Source organism: Fundulus heteroclitus, unplaced genomic scaffold (genome assembly GCF_011125445.2).
Source record: "Fundulus heteroclitus isolate FHET01 unplaced genomic scaffold, MU-UCD_Fhet_4.1 scaffold_396, whole genome shotgun sequence".
Taxonomy (NCBI): domain Eukaryota; kingdom Metazoa; phylum Chordata; class Actinopteri; order Cyprinodontiformes; family Fundulidae; genus Fundulus; species Fundulus heteroclitus.
The window spans coordinates 39,335-59,270 of NW_023396810.1; the positions used below are offsets into that span (position 1 = coordinate 39,335).

The window sequence follows — 19,936 nt, forward strand, 5'->3', positions numbered from 1 at the left end:
GCTGGTGAAAAAAAGATCTTGGTGGGGCTGGCCAATAGATTTCCCTGCCTAACCCAGTACATGCCATCAAATTAAAAGTCAGAAAATTACTACGATTCCACCATAAGTATTTAATTCCCTTCTCAGAATCAGCAGCTTACAGATACATTCAACCATTTACAGCTATATTAGATCTTATGATCTTATCTTTGGAAAGGAACAGTATTAAATACAACACTAAAATTCACTATTTGTCACCAAAGTAGGCATACACCATACTGTACTGTCATTATCTTCAGCCAAACAGTTTCACAATGACACAATGGGTTTCACAACACAACAGAAACACAACAGAATTTCAAAATATGAAAAAAAATATCAGCTGATAAAATTATGTACCTGATACAATGTTCACAGCACCTTCCAAAATCCTTTCAACATATAGCCCAATATTCAAACTCACTTACCACATGACAAAATGTGTGTCTCGCTCTCTGTCGTCGTCGCCGTAATCTCTACGTTACTGCCTGACTGACTGCTAGCTACATTACTTTATGTTAAAACGGCTTGCCATATACCTATATCACTGTGCAGCAAGGGCTATGATTTCAGTAGCCCCAAAGCCATTCATTTTGGCGATGCTGATTGGCCAAATATATATACATTTTCTCTAGCAACATTATACGATTGGTTACTTCACTACACTTGTGGGGCTCCTTGAGTGACAGCCCTATAGGAGAAATGCTACGTTCTGTTGGTGGAAATGCACTGTTAAACGAGAGTCAATAGGTAAAGTCAATTAGTAGAAGTGTTTTAATAATTCATATTACATGTAGCCACATACTATTAATTAAAAACTGAAAATTAATACTTTTGAAATCTAAATATATTTTGACTTTTCCCCTCCACATCTAGGGAGGGCAGCGCCTGAGCGCCCCCTATGGGCCAGCCGCCACTGGCAAGATTCCCAAGATTACAACTAGAAGAAGATGGTGGCCTGCATTAAACCTAAAATATCTGCACTGGGCTTCTGTAGTGAATTATCTGGGTTTTGTATGGTATATGGCACACAAAAGAGGACAATGATGCAGAAAAAAATATGAAATTAGTCTGATCTTAAAGAGATCGATGTAGAGATCGGAAATGGATCGGAAAAGTTCATCCAGAGATAAAGATGAAGTACTTTCAGTATACATGCTTAAGGTAAACAATCTTGAAAATTCACTAATATAACTGTCAAAACGATTCAGTAGTCTGAATTAGAAAATGCTTAATTCAAAATAGATCGTAATTATAGTAGCTGAACAAGAATTTAAATGCCACTAATATAGAAGGTTAAAATAGTTGTGCTACAATACCTTTTTTACATCCTTTGAAAAGTAAAACTCTTTAGCAATGATTTATGTAAAGCACTGTGCTAAACACAACTAAACCAAAGACACATTAGCGGTGATTGAAATCCTTTGTTCTCAAGGCAGTCACAACATTGAACATTTTATCACAGCACAACTGCAAACTTTGGTGTATTATCAATTCATTCACTGTCTTAAACCAAAACAAAGCAATGCAGAATTGTAAAGTAAAAAAGGATAGGTATTGTTCAGAAGAAAATTTAAAATCTTTAGACTATGTTGTGCATCTTTGTCAACTGCCTTCAGAAGTCACCTGTTTAAGAAATAGAGTCCATCTGTGTGTAATCCATCAGTTCTATCAAGAGAAACAGATACTCTGTTCTAACAATTTCAGGATACACTCAGTTAAAACAGCAGAAATTAAGTTTATCCAAAGTAGCACTGCGATATCCTATCTGAGTGATAAATAAAGTTTTAACTCATCACTTTATTTGCCTTTTGTATGCTGCAGTTGGATGTTTTAGAAGAAAATGTCCAAAAATCGAACCTTGTCCTAACAAGCATGTAGGTTCTCAAAGTGGAGGCAACATAATGAACACGGGACCTCCTAGGCTTTATGAAGTCTGAACAGCAGGGAGGTGATAGGAGAAGAAGTGAGGCAGTTATGTGAGAAGGAGGCTTTGGTGTTAGGTGGAAGTGATAGGAGATGCCAAGGAAAGGAAGTGGAGGTGTTAAGGTGCTTACAGTGCAAAAAAAGGGATACAGGTGTTAGGTGGAAGACAAAAATGCATTGTTACTTCTGTTGATGATGTTGTTTACAAAGAAGCTGAGTGTCTGCCATGTAATTGGAAAGCTTTTATTCACCCAACCAACAGTGCAGTGGTACATTTTACAGGTGGTAAAACTCAGTCACCTTGTTATTGAGTAGGAGAGGAAGGTGTCAGGAATGGCCTGCCTGATGTGTAGGTGCCTTATTGGTAAAAGTTGGCCTTTAAAGACATAGATAGGTTTAAGATAATATGTACTTTTAGAGCTATTTTGCTTTTACCACAAGGGTCAAATTTGTTGAATTGTTAATTTGAGATTACACCCTCTAAATTAGACTTGTTCTGCTTGTTTTCTCACTCTCAGTTACACTGCTTAATCATTTGCCTTCAGACACATGAGCTGATGTCAATCCACCCTTTGTATCTATAATAGCTTCAGCTCTTTTGGGGAAATTTTCCACAAGTTTAAGGAGTGTGTTTATTTGGAATTCTGAAGTTACTGATGTTGGACAAGAATGCTTGCCTCACAGTCTCAATTCATTTTAATTAAATTCAGATTATTTATATGGCAAAAATCTACAACGTATGTAACCTGAAGGTAGTTTAAAAAGTAAATTCCATTGAATAAACAGACAACCTACTTAAAAAAAATCTGTAACACTTTATTTGAAGGGGTATGCATAAGACTGACATTAGACTGTTATTACATATGACTGTTATTACATATGACATAACACCTGTCTTGCACATGAAGGAGTCCTCGTAAATGTTTATGACTGTTGTCATTCAGTGTCATTCTGTGAATTATGACACTTTTAATGCAAAGCTGACATTGTTGAAAATATCTTTGTTATGACGACTTGCCCTTTACAGAACCAAACATTTCATTTGTCAGTATAATACTACCTAATGACATCTTTGCAATTAGTCCTACTTGTTCAACTTTACTTGAGGTAAAGGGGAAACTTTAATTACTCTGGTATTGAAGCATTTGACAGTATAGTAACATTTAATGTCATCTTTAAAACTAGCCCTACATGTTCCGCTTTACTTGAGGTAAGGTAAAATATTAATGATTATTAAAATTATCTCATGACAGCCAAAGTTAAGACCAACAACATATGACAATGTAATGTAAAGTTAACAAATACATTTAAATAGCTTTTTAAAGGTTTATGTTTAGACATTGTATGTCCATATTTATGATGGATTATGATTTTTGTGTTAATGCCAAGTTGTCATTACAAAGACATTTTAAACAATGTCAACACTTCATTAAAGTGTCATCATTTACCAAATGACAACAGTCTTAAACATTAATAAAGATGTTCATGACAGATGTTATGTTATCTTTATGACAGTGTAATGTCAGTATTATGCACGTCCCTCCAAGTAAAGTGTTACCAAAATTTCTAAGGATTCCAATCAGAATGCCTTGCAGCGGTGCCCCACACCAAGCATGCAAGTAGTGACAGTGGAGAGGAAAACACCCCTTTAACAGGAAGAAACCTCCAGCAGGACCAGGCTCAGTATGAACAACCACCTGTCATGACTGACTGGGGGTTTGGAGCAGTCTGTCAATCTGCTCTGTTTGAGCAGATTGACAGACAAAGAACACAGAAGCACTGATCCAGGTCCAGGAATACTTTCAATGTGAACGATAAGTAAAAGGGTAAAGGGCAGTACAAGTTCCATTTGTTGCTTCAATTAGGAGATAAAGCAAAGCGTTCTGGGCCAGTTTTCATTTCATGGGGGTAAAGGAGAGCACATACAGCTAGTTGCAGTAAAGGTCCAGCCCACTGCTATGACTAGGAGAGAAATAAGGCTAAACAATGAAAGATAGGGCCCACTGTATACTCCGTAGGAGAACATGATATTGTTGACAGCAGTAACTTAGCTGACCACTACATTATCCACTGAGCCACAGTCGCCGCAACTGACTATAACTATGATTAACTATAAGCTTTGTCAAAAAAGGAAAGTTTAAAGCCTAGTCTTAATAGTAGACAGGGTGTCTGCCTCACCATCTAAATTTGGGAGTTGGTTCCACATGAGGGGAGCCTGAAAACTAATGATGGGGCTTGATTATTAAGGGCTTTTTAGGTGAGAAGTAGAATTTTAAATTCTGTTCTGGATTTAGCAGGAAGCCAATGAAGGGAAGCTAAAATAGGAGTAATTCCATCCATCCATCCATTTTGTTACTCGCTTAATACCTCATGGGGTCGCGAGGGGTGCTGGTACCTATCTCCAGGAGTTATAGGAGTAGTTGTAAATGGTAAATGGCTTGTACTTGTACAGCACTTTATCAAGTCTGATGTTCCCAAAACACTTTACACTAAAATCAGTCCTTCATCCATTAACAGTCACATTCACACCCTGACTTTGAATGTGAAGCTCTCTTTTTATTTTTCATAAGAACTCTTGCTGCAGCATTTTGGATCAGCTGAAGGTTTTGAACTGCATTTTATGGACTTCGTGATAGTAAATAATTACAATAGTCCAGCGTTTAAGTAACAAATGCGAGGACTAGTTTTTAAGTTTTGCTCCATGAAAGGATATTTTTAATATAATAATATTCTGGAGGTAAAAGAAGGGAATTGTAGAAAGCTGTTTAATATCAGATTTAAATGACATGTCCTGGTCAAAAATAGCACAAAGGGTTTTTGCTTTATCACCAGTGGCAAAAATAATGCCATCCAGATTAAGTGATTGGTCAAGAAGTTTATTTTTTAAAAGACTACAAAAATGATAGATTAGTCATATCTAAAATGGTAGCAGTAATCAAAGGGAACACTTCCTTAAATTATTTGGGTGCAACTGGGTCTGACATACAAGCAGACTTTTGTCGTTTGCCATTCTTCTGCTTAGGGTCCACTACTGTCTTCTGAAAAATAAGTCAGGATAAATGGTTTTTTTTTTTTTTTCAGGATTTCTGTATTAAGAACTCTTTTCCTATTATTGTTTTAATCTATTATTGTAGTTTTTGGGAAAAACAAATTTAGAGTTTTTGCTGTGGCAAGCCATAATTATATAAATTAATACAAATAAACCATTGAAATATATTCAATTCAATTAAATTCAGTTTTATTTATACAGCGCCAATTCATGAAACATGTCATCTCAAGGCATTTTACAAAGTCAAACCATGTGTAATGAATTTATATAACTAAATAAATAAAAGATTGTAAGTTTTCAATGTCATTCAAGTTTACTGAGATGGGCCTACTGTGTTGTGTTCAAGAAACCCGGGATATTTGCTTTCAGATCTAGGGTTCAAGCTGCCCAAACTTCTTCCAGCTGTAGGGATTCCAAATATTCTGAAAGGGGTTGTTCTCTGGAGCACACTGCCCCCCTCCCCCTTTCACAATTGTTCAGTTTCAGAACTGATAAAGATATTTTGTTCAGTGACCTAAGACCTCAGAAAGGCACATGACATACTCGTTTTGATCATTTAACTTGATTGTTTCTCATATGATGTATGTGGTAGTAAATTTACGCATCCCTTTGTTTATTTTTTTGTTCCCCTCCATTCTAGGGTTACTGTGTACAGCAGCAGCAGACAGGTGTTTATCCTCTCCTTGCAACAATGGTGCAAAATGTGTCGACCACAGAGGTAAATATGTGTGTCTGTGCATCAAAGGACCAGTGTGGTACATGGGTAAAAACTGTGATGAGCTGTACGATCCCTGCATTTTAGCACCTTGCACCAACTGTACTGGCCAACTTGGGATGAATAACTTTACCTGTCAGTGCCCGGATGGCTTCACAGGGAACAGCTGTGAGGAGGATGTGGATGAATGTCAGAGCAACCCCTGCAGTGGTGTTAAGTCCAACTGTCTGGACAGAGTCAATGGGTATTCATGCCACTGTCCCCTTGGACTGGGAGGTGAGGACTGCCAGGATGACGTGACCACTTGCTCAAAGGAAACATGCCAGAATGGGGGCACTTGCCTGGATATCCCTGACCTTGGCCCCCAATGCCAATGCGCTGATGGATTTCAGGGGATGAACTGTGAGGAGGATGTAGATGAATGCAAGTCTGACCCCTGCCAGAATGGAGCCATCTGCAAAGACACAGTCAACGGCTACCAGTGTTTCTGTGTGCCTGGATTTCAGGGTTACCACTGTGACCTGGACATCAATGAATGTGCCTCACAACCCTGTCAGAACAACGGCACATGTCAGGACATGGTGGATTACTATGTGTGTGCCTGTGCTCCAGGTTTTGAAGGTAATGCACTGTTTTACAAACCGATATATGAAAGTTTGAAGAAGCTTTATGACAAACTATTTTGGTTTGAAAAGATAGATTTATGTTGGGCGCCATTTGTACAGGTATACTGTTAAAAATTAACAGTCATATTTTGGATTATTTAGCATGTTTTAAGAGAAATAAAATGAGGGATAGATTTTCCAAGTCATATTTATAAATGTCACAATTGCAAACAAAATATTTAATTGGAAAGCTAAATATTTAATTTTATAACCAAATATTTAATTAGAAAACAAACTATTTAAATTGCAAACTAAATATTTAATCTGCAAACTAAATATTTAGCAAGGACCTAAATGTTTAGTTTGTATCTTAATATTTAGTTTAGCAACTAAATATTTAGCGACTTAGCTTGGTAACTAAATATTTAGCTAGCTTGGTGCTAGCTAAATATTTAGTTTGGATCTAAATGTTTAGCTGCCATGTAAATCCTTATGCTGATAAGCGGAAGTGGCCTAGCAAAATAAAACCTGGGTCTTGCAATCTTGCAATCTCCTGCTGTTCCTTGTCAAGACTGAATCGCTTCAGTCGTCACTCATAACTTAATTTATCATTGATCCTTTTGCTCTCCATTTGTTCAGCACTATAGCCGAAAACAGGACGAGTTTGTCAACGGCAATAATTACTCATGGGTCTAGTAGGGAGTCGTCTCCGATTTCCACATTGCAATCAAGTGAACCGACGTCATCTGACTCTTAAAGTTTAGCTTCGTGGATACATGGTGCATCACGGTAAGAGAGCAGTAGGGGTGGCCTTAAAGATATATAAATTAAGAGAAAAAGAGAAGCATGACCCTCAGAAAATTATTTTTAGTTAGAAAACTATTACTTTCACACACTGATACTACAAATAGAAAAAATAAATCATAATTTTAATGCAGATTTTTGGAGAATTACCAAATAAGAGTTCATCATAATGCCAATCTAGGATGTGGTTTTGACTCATTTTCAGGAATGTATTTCTCCAAAATGAGGTAACAACAATCACTTCATATTTTGTGAAATGGTCACTTATACTATAACTAGAATAGATATTTCATGATTTTATTGTAGATTTTTGGAAAAAATACCAAGTAGAAGTTCCTCATATATGCGTTGAATCATTTTCAAGAGTTTATTTCTCCAAAATCCTAAGAGGTGACAAGAATCTCTGTTCATATTATCCAAGCTAACTTTGCTTATTGTCAAACGCGTAAATATAGGTCCAATTTCGGGTTTTTTTGTGCAGCACTTCCGTTTCGGCGCTTACCTAGGCCAGCTACCATTAGCTTGACTGAACTGGTAAATGTGGCAGCAATATTTTAAAAAATTGCAGAGCAACCGAAGTGGCAGGTCAGTGCCCCACCCTCAAACTATTTATGACTGGGAGGATGAAATGAAGAAATGGCCTCATATAATGTACAAGGACATTTTTAACTATTTTGTGTTGTCACTTGGTGCGAATGGTTCTGCAATGTGAATGTACTGAGGCATACCTCCACAGTAGAAAAGTTGGCACGGTGATAACAAATAGCGAAATCGATGACCTGGTATTCATAAAGGCTGATGTCCATTCAAGCCAAAGCAAGTCTGACATTCACCCTGCATGGATCCTGACTACATCAACCGGCACTACTGAGACGGCTGGAGTGCTCCTGCATTGCCGGTTTAGGGGAAGTCCTTCAGTCATGCAGTCATCTTATGGAAAGTAGGCTAATGAATCGTTTCATTCAAAAACATACTAACTGTTGCCTCGTTATGATTAGATTGCTGGTCAGTTAATTTTACAAAGGTGGCAGTGCAAAATCTTTGGGATTGAGCTGATGTTATAATTGGATATCAAATCGTTGAAAAGACCGGTTTGAAGTTTGAAATTGTAACAATCTGATGTGGTCTCAAAGCTCTTGATGCAAGCTTGTCACTTTAAAATGTAAGTTAGCTTTATAATGAAGCTGAAACTTTATTTCTATTTTATTTTGTAGGGTATCAGTGTTAAAGAGCTGGGGGGGAAGAAAGTAGTCTGCTCACTTGACCATAGCATTTCACTGTAGTCCCTAGTTTTAAAGCCTGTTACTGGCAAACACTGTCAGTGTGTTTGCCAGTTAAATAGATTCCGTTGGAATAAAAATGAAGAGCAGCATAAAGAATTGTTCAGAACTGAGCGTGTTCCCTCGTTATTTTAGAAAAGCAATGTGCGGCTGAGAATATTGAAATAAATCATCTGACGACCCCAAATGAGCCCCAGCCAGGACCATCTTCACAAAAGCTGTCTGCCCCTACTTCAGGCATGTTATTGGGCAGTTTGTTGTTTATAAATCATGTACTAAAATGCCAATTTGTTCTTTTTACATGACATTTGGCAACATTTGACATCGAAGTGGGCAGGCAGACCCAAAGTGCCACAGCTAATACTATCCAAGAGGTACACAGATACTTGGCAAAAGGTCCCAAAATCCTATGATAGACTGGAAAAACCAAAAGACAGTCTGTCCAAACCTCGTCCGCTTTTCATTACAATTTCCCTGCACTGCAGCATCATCTGTGCTTCATCGGGTGTTTTCTACAGCTGGAGAAGTGATATCAAAAAAGCGTAACAGATTCAATATCAAATCGTCGAAACAACTTATTTTTTTTAATAAAAATTTATTTAAAAAAAAATGCCAGTCCACAAGCATCCTCATTCACAACATGCTTACTTAAATGTTATTATGTTATGACACAGGTTCACATTATTTATTGACTGTATAAAAAAAAATCAAAGCTATTTTAAATTCAAATGAAAATATGAAATAATACAATGCAACATACAATGACTTAAATTGTATTATTGTGTATACTAGGTCATCTAATCAGTGTCAGTTAACGCTGACAACTAGGTTGCCTGTAGGGATTTTTAACATCCAGCAGGTGTCAGTATTCAGTGACAGAGTATTGGCACAGTATCAATACAGTTTGGCAACGTGTCGAAACACTTCATGACGCCTCATTGACCCATCACTACTGCTCAGCTACCCGCTGAACACCTTACAGAAGCAGGGGCATTACTCAACTTTATTTTAGCTTATCCTGTCAAATGCTACAACGCTAAACCACAATTTGAGTAGTGTGTATGAAAGCTTTTCAGTAGTGTGTATAAAAGCTTTTCATTAGTGTTTATGAAAGCTTTTCAGTAGTGTATATAAAAGCTTTTCAATAGTGTTCATGAAAGCTTTTCAGTAGTGTATATAAAAGCTTTTCAGTAGTGTTTATGAAAGCTTTTCAGTAGTGTTTATGAAAGCTTTTCAATAGTGTTCATGAAAGCTTTTCAGTAGAGTATATAAAAGCTTTTCAGTAGTGTTTATGAAAGCTTTTCAGTAGTGTATATAAAAGCTTTTCAGTAGTGTTTATGAAAGCTTTTCAGTAGTGTTTATGAAAGCTTTTCAGTAAGGTTTATGAAAGCTTTTCAGTAGTGTATATAAAAGCTTTTCAGTAGTGTTTATGAAAGCTTTTCAGTAGTGTTTATGAAAGCTTTTCAGTAAGGTTTATGAAAGCTTTTCAGTAGTGTTTATGAAAGCTTTTCAGTAGTGTATATAAAAGCTTTTCAGTAGTGTTTATGAAAGCTTTTCAGTAGTGTTTATGAAAGCTTTTCAGTAAGGTTTATGAAAGCTTTTCAGTAGTGTTCATGAAAGCTTTTCAGTAGTGTATATAAAAGCTTTTCATTAGTGTTTATGAAAGCTTTTCAGTAAGGTTTATGAAAGCTTTTCAGTAGTGTTTATGAAAGCTTTTCAGTAGTGTATATGAAAGCTTTTTCAATATTGTATATGGAAGCTTTTCAGTAGTGTATGTAAAAGCTTTTTCAGTAGTGTATATGAAAGCTTTTCAGTAGTGTATATAAAAGCTTTTTCAGTAGTGTATATAAAAGCTTTTCAGTAGTGTATATGAAAGCTTTTCAGTAGTGTATATGTAACCGGGTTCTGCTTCAGTCCACTCTACTGGGCTGGCCCAAGTAACCCCTCGACTCTGCGTTGTGTAGTTTTTTTTTTAATGAAGACGAGTTTCTGGGTTGTCAGGCAAATGATGTACCTGAATGGTACCATATCGGGGTTTGAATCAGTGCAACGGCTCAGCTTCACTCAGCACGCTACAACAGAGCGTTACGTTAGCTTTTAACATAGCACATGAGGTGTTTTACAATATTAACAAAACTAAAAGTACAGATATTGGTGCCAGGCACACATCTAGTAACTAATCATTACACAGTACTTGTCTAAGTTAGTAAAAAAATGATGTTTTATGATGTTGCTAACACTTTTCTACTGTGTGCTGAAGAGTGCAACTCACCTCTCGTGCAGCTTTCACAGACTGACACTGACTACAGGGACCAGCAACATATACCAACCAACCACACAGAGAGGGGGGGGCGCTATTTCCCCAATGCACTGATACATAGAAAGCAAGTGGGATTCTGCAACTTAAACCTAAACACTGTTACATTTGTGAAAGGTAAAGCTTTTCACCAGTTTATATGAACAGTTCTCACTACTTTGTGTGAGAACGTTTGAGTAGGTTATATAAGAGGTAAATGTTTTCACTAGTGTATGTGAGAGCTTTTCACTAGTGTTTATGCACGGTTTTCACTATATTATATGGAAGAGTTTAATTTAACATGTGTATATGGAAGTTAATGTTGATTTATGTCCCTGGGGGCACCCGATAGAAACGATTCAGTCTCGTCACAAGCAGCAGGATTTGAGGTTCACTGCCATCCTCAAGACCCAGTTTTTAGTTTGATAGTCCACTTCTTATCGGCAAGCGAGCAAGCTAAGCATATTAGCTAAACATTTTGAACCGAGTTAAATATTTAGTTAGCATCAAGCTAGCTTAATATATAGTTAGTTACCAAACTAAATATTTAGATACAACCTAAATATTTATGTCCGAGCTAAATATTTGGTTTGTGAATTAAATATTTAGTTTGCTAATTAAAGATTTTGTTAGCAAATTAAATATTTAGCTCGTAAATTAAATATTTAATTTGGAACAGTGAACTTTATAAATGTATGAATGACATGGTGAAAATATGTCTTGGAAAACCTAACGCCCATTTCTGCTCTTACAAGATGCTAAATAACACAAAAATATTGCTGTTAATTTTTGACTGTTTAATGGCACCTCAGATTTAACACTAAATGCATACAGATACAGTAAATGACAAAAACGACACTTAAAAACCACATGAATTTAGTCTATTAGACAAACAATTTTACAGATAGAAAATCTTTATCAACTCCGGCAAAAAAATCAAAAGTTATTTGTTCTGCAATGTTCTCCATTGTGCTCTGCTGTGACACAGTGAAAGAGTCAGAACAGTGTCAGAAACATTTGAAACATTTCTCTTAATATTGACAACTTTGCTTAAAGTTTGACTTAGTGTTCCTGTTAAACAAAACATGACAGCAATAAGCACACATTTATTCCATACTGAATTTGTCACAAAAGTCAAAGACTGGAAGTGTGTTTGCCATGCTGTAAGTCAGAACACAGTTGATAAAGTATACTCCCACACTTTACACTTCTATAGACATGGTTTCAACTATGAATAAATGTTTTAGACATTTTAGCCTGTCAGTTTTGCTGTTATTGTGTAGGTTTAGCGCTGGGCATGTTCTTGGATAATTAAGAATGATGTTGGTTTCATCTCCTGTCTATCCTCTGGCATCCTGCAGGCATTAACTGTGAGCAAGAGATCAATGAATGTGAGTCTCTACCCTGTCAGAACGGCGCCACCTGTCGAGACCATGTCGCCATGTACTCGTGTGAGTGTGTGGCAGGTTTCCAGGGCCAAGACTGTGAGATCAACATTGACGAATGTGCCAGCATGCCATGTCTTAATCGGGGCATGTGCAATGATATGGTCAACAGGTAAGATTACAAAAAACATGTGTTTTAAGTTATTATGTCCCAAGACTTTCTCAAACCTTAAGTGTGGCTTCTTCTTTCTCAATCCTGTAAGAGATTAATTAAACAGCAATATGTACAGATTAATACTTATAGAATAATAACTATACTTCACCTTGTGTAAGATCCTCAGTGTAAGTGTCAGTGTAGAGGTTTGTCTTTCTTATTTAGCTGTCCACAGGATGTATTGGCTTGCTCCTTCTGCCAGATCATTTCACCTTAACTTAGAGTTCTTTAAATCGGAAGAAGCCAAATTACCGAGGAGATTAAACTAATGTATTTAACAGTATTGAGATAGTGGTGATCAGAGTTCTTGTTAGCACTCTTGATTTACAGTGCTGGGATTTACCTGTGTGGCGTTTCCAGGCAAGGTTTCTTTACAACATTCACACATGCCATCTGTAAGTTCTCCTTTGATCCAGCCAGGTCTAACTGTGTGAATTGTTGTTTGGATAATTTGTGATGGATTTGTGGGGACGTACAAGCCTCCCACCCCGCTTTCAGCTGGGATAGTCTCTAGCTCCCGATGAACAGAAACAGGGTTAAGCTGATACAAAAGAAGTACTGTTGGGTGGAAAGCATGTTCCAAATCCACTTCTATGAATTCACCAATATATTTTTCACATTACTATATTATCATTCTGTCACAATGATACGACCATGATGAATGTCCAACAGCAATATATCGGACATCACCACATGCCAAGGTTCATGTTAAATTTGTCACAAAAATCAAAGACTGGAAATGTGTTTGCAATGCTGTAAAACAGCACACAGTTCTTCACACACACACACACCTATATATATACATACATACATATATATATATATACATACATACATATATATATATATACATACATACATACATACATACATACATACATACACATATATATATACATACATACATACATACATACATACACACATATATATATATATATATATATATATATATATATATATATATATACACACACATGTATATATATACACACATATATATATATATATATATATATATATATATATATATATATATATATATATATATATATATATATATATGCACACTCCAGTTACACTTCACCTCAACCATCAACTTCAGCCTAAATGTGCATTTGAATAATTTGATCAGATTAGGAGAGCAGTCGGATGAAAGCTGAACCTGGAGTTATTTATAGGAATTGTATTGAAAAATTTGCTGATTCATGTAAGCTGATCACACCAGTGCTCTAAAGCTGGAAGTGTTTTTCATGAACTTTGCTGTGACTATTTTAAAATTCTCCCATAAACTTTATGAACAGCTGCTCTTGCATTTTTCTTCAGCACCTCTTCCATCTCCCTCCTAAATTATTTTCTGAGTGGAGTGTGGAACAACCATAAGGATTGTTTCTCAATTAATTATGTGACAACAGAATTTTAAACATTAATATTTAATGTAATAATATAAGGCTTACCTCTTAGGGGAGCACAGCTGTAGTCTTGGAAATTCTGAAAAAATTCCCAATGTGGCTATTATTTACATAAATGCAGAAAATATAAGTAGATTTTATTTTATTTGATTATTTTCTAATCTAAATGTGGACAAACTGTATTGCTGGAGCAGACAGAAACACTGTTTGTGTCTTGTTAGGTGAGGTGGTTGCTGGACCAAAGCACAGTCAGGAATTCAGCAACCACAGTGAGTTAAAGGTTTAATGAAAAGAAGAATGAAAAGAAGGAAATTTACAGGAACATTGGGAGGACAAAGAACAAAGGACTGATAAGAGCTGAGGGAAATATAGAAGGTAGTATGACGGAGGATCCAACAAATGAAAGGTATAATCAGGTCACCTAAATACAGGGGAAGTTAGGAGAGAAAGGTATGGAGAGCAGGTGAAAACAATCAGATGATTATGTGCGACTGCTGAGACCAATGAAGTCAGGGAGCTGATGGAGAGAGAGAACAATGATAGGGCTGAGAGGGAGGAAACACATACAGGAATAAAACATATAAAAGATGACATAGAATGAACTAATAGAATCAAATAATTCACAGGGTAGGTATAAACACTAAAGGATAAATAATTAAAGAAAGCAGGATCCAGGAGTAACAACAAAATCAAAACAGAAACAGCAAAGGATCACGATAATTTGCTAATTAAAGCTACTTAACAATATTTGTTTTTGCGTATGATTTAAGAAAAAAATGAAGATCTGTAAATATTGGTTAACACACCTTTAGCATCTCTATAAAATTGCCCCTGATGTTTGATGAACAATCATTTTATTTATCACACTTTTTAGCCCTTTCTTGACCTTTGTATCAAGCATGTTAAACTACTGCTGTGTATGGAGTACTTGGGAATGTATTCACTGTCAGCATCCCACAGAAATGTCTAATACTTTCACATAAAAGAAGCATGACCAAACTACAAAAATGCAATATGTAAATGTGTGAGAAACAGACAACATATAGGTAGCACCACAGAAGCAAAATAGCTGGAACATAAAAACTTAATTAGAAACTCAGAATTTCCAGACTGTGAAGTAACTTAAGATCTGTTGAAAATTAAGGAGTGATGATCAAAGATTTGAGTTTTGATCAGTCATCATGATGGGAGCTGTAAAGCTCAGCATCATGTTCAGCAGCGTGTCTGTCTCAGGCAGCATGGTAGTAAAGTTGACCTAGGATAAGAATTAATCCACTTGTTGTCACTCATCTTGATGAGTCATTGGATAGCTGAAGGTGCTCCAAAAACCTGGCACAGTAGTAACACAGATGGGACCAGTTGGAAGTAAGGACCTAACAAAACACAATTTTTCATTTGGTATTATCAATACATGGTTAATTTTAACTGGAATACAGTGTGAGTCATTCTACAGTAACACATTTGTTTCGCCTGATTAGGCTTCTTTCCTTTTTTACTCATTTCCATTTGAAAAGCCAAAAACACAACATGGTATTTGGTGTGCACACAATATTTATCAGTGTTTATTCCCTTGGGTCAAGTCCTGATTTAACAATAAATGAGCTGCAACTTTTTTTTTTCTCTTTGTGGTTGTTGTTAGACCAGGCTTGATCAAGCAACGTCATACCTTACAACGTAATACCTCTTCAACCCTTTCTCATTTTGTCATGTTACAGCCACAAATGTCCATGTATTCTATTGGTATTTTACATAATAGACCAAAACAAAGTAGTGTTTGTGAAGTAAAACAAAACTGTGAAGTAAAACAAAACTAAAAACTACACTTACAGATCTGACAGTGTGTGTGTGTGTGTGTGTGTGTGTGTGTGTGTGTGTGCGCGTGTGTGAAGGAGCATTGACTGCGGTCTCTGTCACTCACAGCAGAGCAAAATCACAGGTCGATTTAAACCCTCACACAATCCCGGCAGCCTTACTAAGGCCAGAATTGCCGCCGAGATCTTCCAAATTTTTTGATATACCATGAGTCTGCCAGTTCCAGTAAATAGAAGTCCTTTTATCATGAATCCAATTATGTACGCATCTTCCATGTTGTCAATGGATAAAATAGACAGACACACCATCTTCCAACTTCCCTAGGAATCCAGGGTGTATCTGGCTTCATGTGCCCCCTCAGGACAGCTTGGCTCCCCTGTGCCTGTTCTTTTTGTTGAGTAGTTTTATCATTTCCGTTGAGCGACTAGTTGACCATATCCATGATTTTTGATTCGGATGATTTGCAGAAAAAGGCTCTGAGAGAGTTAAGCGACATAACATAACTGTACGGCTTAACTGTGCTGTTTGGCTTCTTCCCTTCTTCTTGGTCATCACCAAGAAGGACGCTAGGCACAACTCAAATCCTTTTCCTTTGTTTCATTTGTTGACACTGGTGTTTAGATTTGTCTGGGGATTTACAGTTAGGCTTTAGGATTAGGTTGAAAACCTAAAAAACAGAAATTGAATTAGTTCCAAACAAATATTTTACATCAAACATTTCCAATGTGACTCAACCATAAGCACAATATAAATTGAACATTACCAGGCCACAAGCCATAATACAATATCTTCAAAATCTCTAACTCAAATCCTACCTTTTTAATAAACAACATATTCATAACTGCAACTTCATTTCTTTCTTACTAGTTGTGTCTCTGGTGATTTGACCATGAGCTACAACCTGCTTGGCTGAGAGCCTGTCTCTTCCTTTGTCTTCAAACTGCCGCACAGGTGTTTTAACCACAGGAAGGCCTACACAGGAAGCTCCAACCCAACACAAGTTCACTCCTCTTTTCTCCTACATTTCTTCTTTTTTGACATGACAGAGACACAATTATAATGTTATTCCATCCATTTTATGTTATCCTCACAGGGATAATCACATATTTCAAGTACAGAGACAACTTTTACAGACAAAAACATGGGTGTGCCATGGGCTCACCAGTGTCACCCATCTTGGCCAATTTGGTTTCAACATGTGGGCAACAGTTGCACAGGAGTTAGGGAGTTTGTCCTGCAATTAGCGGGTTGCTGGTTTGATCCCCCGTTCCGACTGCTGTTGTGTCCTTGGGCAAGACCCTTCACCTAAATTGCCTGCTGGAGGTGGTCAGAGGGCCCAGGCACCAGTTGAGTTCAATCAGTTTAAGTTGTGCTCCAAGTGAGGTGATGACTAGAAGGAACAAAGAGGAATGTTACTTATAAACCTTTATTAAAGCCCACTGTGGTTAGAGCCAATTGAATCATCTGTGTCTCTGCTCATTCCCAGTTATCAGTGTGACTGTGACGGAACAGGCTTCATTGGGGACCACTGTGAAAACGACATTCTTGAATGTGCGTCTGACCCCTGCCAGCATGGAGCCACGTGCTTAGAAGGAATCAACCAATATGAGTGCCTCTGTTGGGCAGGTATGGTGCAGTTCAACACACATTACAATGCAAACAAACTTAGTGGTAAACTTTCTGATTCTGACATACAGATAAATGTGGTATACTCATAGAGATTTATTATTTCAAGCTGCTGTTTATACACTAGAAAATAGAAATTTACATGGAATAGTTACAGAAATCAAATACTATACATCAAATCACCAAAACATGTTCACTCTACCATTCAAATCATCAAATTTAGGTGTCCAAATCACTTTCATGGCCACAGGTTTATAAAATCCAGCATCTAGTCAGCTAGACTGCTGCTACAAACAATTATAATATAGTGGGTCAGGAGCTCAGTGAATTAAAAGGTCTGACAGCATAAAAAAAAATGCCTGACCTCACAAATGCAGTTCTGGAAGAATTTCCACAAACAAACTCCTAAAACCTGTGGTAAACCAAAAGGTTTTCCATTCCCTTGGGTTGTCATTCAAGTTCATGAGTGTAAAGATAGATGGGTGAATGCTTTTGGCAATATTATGTGTGTATTTGGAGCCCAAAGAGATATGATGTATGATTGAAAAACTGAACTGATCTGTAATTTTACTTATTTCACCATAATTTATGTTGTAGACGTGGTCAGTTTTAATAATATGGTAATAAGAATTTGAACTAAAAAAGCATCACCCTACATTTTTTATGATTAAAGTTTGCAGAGTTAAGTCAAAACAGTCATTGATCACTGCAAAAGAGTTAACATACTGTATGCAATATGAACATTTAGGTTACAGAGGGGAAAACTGCCAAGTGGATGTAGACGAGTGTGGGCAGCATCCATGTGAAAATGGTGGGGAGTGTTTCCAGCGCTCCGATCTCCAGAACTATGGGAGGCTTCCTGAACTAAGCATTGCCAATTTCAGCTATGACACAGCAGCTGGCTTCATTTGTCACTGCCAGCCAGGATTTGCAGGTAAGTTTCAGATCAACTACAAAAAAAAAACATTTGTATTATTCACACTGTTGGGATTCTGATGAAAGTGTTCTTCAACAGGTGATAACTGTTCTGTCAATGTGGATGAATGTCAGTCTGCTCCATGTCATCATGGAGGAAGCTGTAAGGATCTGGTCAACTCCTTCCAATGTGTGTGTCCAGAGGGCTTCACAGGTAGGAGAATGCTGCTATCTGCTGTCACAATCTTACCTACTAATAAACCATCTATGATGAGCTGTCCTGCTCTTCAAAGACCTAACAGTGACCCTAAGGATAGGCTATCCAAACAAACACATGGCTTTCTTGGACAAGACATTCTTAGATTCATTCTCCCATAATGTTGGGAGATGCCACTCGTGACAACATTTGTTGTCACGAGTGGGAAACAGAAAGTACTTTAAGAGTTTTATTTGGATATACAAAAAAAATAAAGTGATCTGTAGTAATTTGGATCACTATAGAATACAAATATCCTTAATTGTTCCACAGTAGGGAAATTCAGGTGTATAAGCAACTAAGTGGAACACAAATGGAAGCATACAGATATACACAAATGTGAAAAGTAAAATAATAATTATAATAATATTAAGAGACTATACATTAAAGGGGACATATGCAAAATCCACTTTTTACCCCCTATATATACATCTTGTTGTGTACTTGGAGTCTCTATGTGTGTATAAAATTTGAGTTTAGTCTTTCCAGGAGCTGAGGAGATATTCTGTTTGGGACATATTTTTCAATCCATTCAGTTTGATCTATTATCTATACAAGGCCATGGATTTCCTGTGTACCATTTTCGCAAAGTTTTAATTTTTATTTTTCCTGCCACTCTGTTATGGTCCAAGACGATGGATGCCAAAGCTATAAGCGGATAAGTGAAAATATTCAGTTGTTGGGTGTATTAACCCAGGTTTTTCTAGCATATTACAAAATGGCCAAATGGGATAGAGTGGAATGCTCTACAACCTGGAGTTAGGCAGAGTGCCTAAGTGCCTTATTTGCATTTAAATATATCCCACCAAAATAAGTTGTTCTCAGACACACCAAAACATTATGATACAGATTTAATTTACAGATAATAAAAATCAAAAATTGTCTGTAAATTTGAATATTAATAACACCAACTTAATGGAAAGCATTTTTAATGTAGATATGCTATGTAATGGTCATATAATACTACTACTACTACTACTAATAATAATAATAATAATACTAATACTACTACTACTGAAAATACTACTACTAATAATACTTATAATGATAATAATAATACTTGTTATTTAATAGCTCCTTTCGGAGCACTAAAGGACACTGTACAAATCAAGCAGCATAATAACAATAAATCAAGATAAAAACAACAAACATAAGAAGTTAAAATGAACCAGCAATTACAGAGAGTAAGCACTCACTGTTTTGAGTTTAAACTTGAATTGGGAGAGAATGTCATTTTACAGATGTCCGGAAGGGGAAAATTCAAGATTTTGGAGCAAAACGGGGGAAAGCTCAGCTCTCCATGGTGCTGAGGCGGTCAGAAGGAACAGTAAAGTGAATGGAAGAGGAAGATCTAAAGTTTTAGGAAAGAGTAGAGATATGAAGGAAATATTATGACCTACATTCATGGGAAAGACTGCTGACAGGACAGATGTCCAGAAGACAATCATCATCATCACAGTCATCACCATCAAAGCTGGTTGTTCATAGGGTTCTGTATCCAAGCATATTCATAGAAAGTCTAATCAAAGGAAAAAATATGTGATAGAAAAGGTGCACCTGTAACAGGCATAACTGAAAGATTGTGAAGTAAAATCTGTTCAAGAATTTGGGGGAGCTTCAGAA

General features: G+C 36.7%; 1 protein-coding gene across 2 annotated transcripts in view; it reads left to right on the forward strand.

Moving 5' to 3' along the window:
• LOC105915352 (protein crumbs homolog 2) overlaps positions 1 to 19,936 on the forward strand; it is a 37,293-nt gene that overhangs the window by 3,182 nt on the left and 14,175 nt on the right. Inside the window, exons 2-7 of one of the 2 annotated variants that reach the window (XM_012849427.3) lie at positions 5,634 to 5,711; positions 5,796 to 6,329; positions 12,055 to 12,250; positions 17,003 to 17,142; positions 17,891 to 18,076; positions 18,158 to 18,271. In XM_012849427.3, coding sequence (XP_012704881.2) covers positions 5,634 to 5,711; positions 5,796 to 6,329; positions 12,055 to 12,250; positions 17,003 to 17,142; positions 17,891 to 18,076; positions 18,158 to 18,271 — 1,248 coding nt within the window. Of the gene's footprint in view, positions 1 to 5,633; positions 6,330 to 12,054; positions 12,251 to 17,002; positions 17,143 to 17,890; positions 18,077 to 18,157; positions 18,272 to 19,936 lie in introns of both variants that reach the window. The other variant, XM_021308905.2, reaches the window with a different exon arrangement.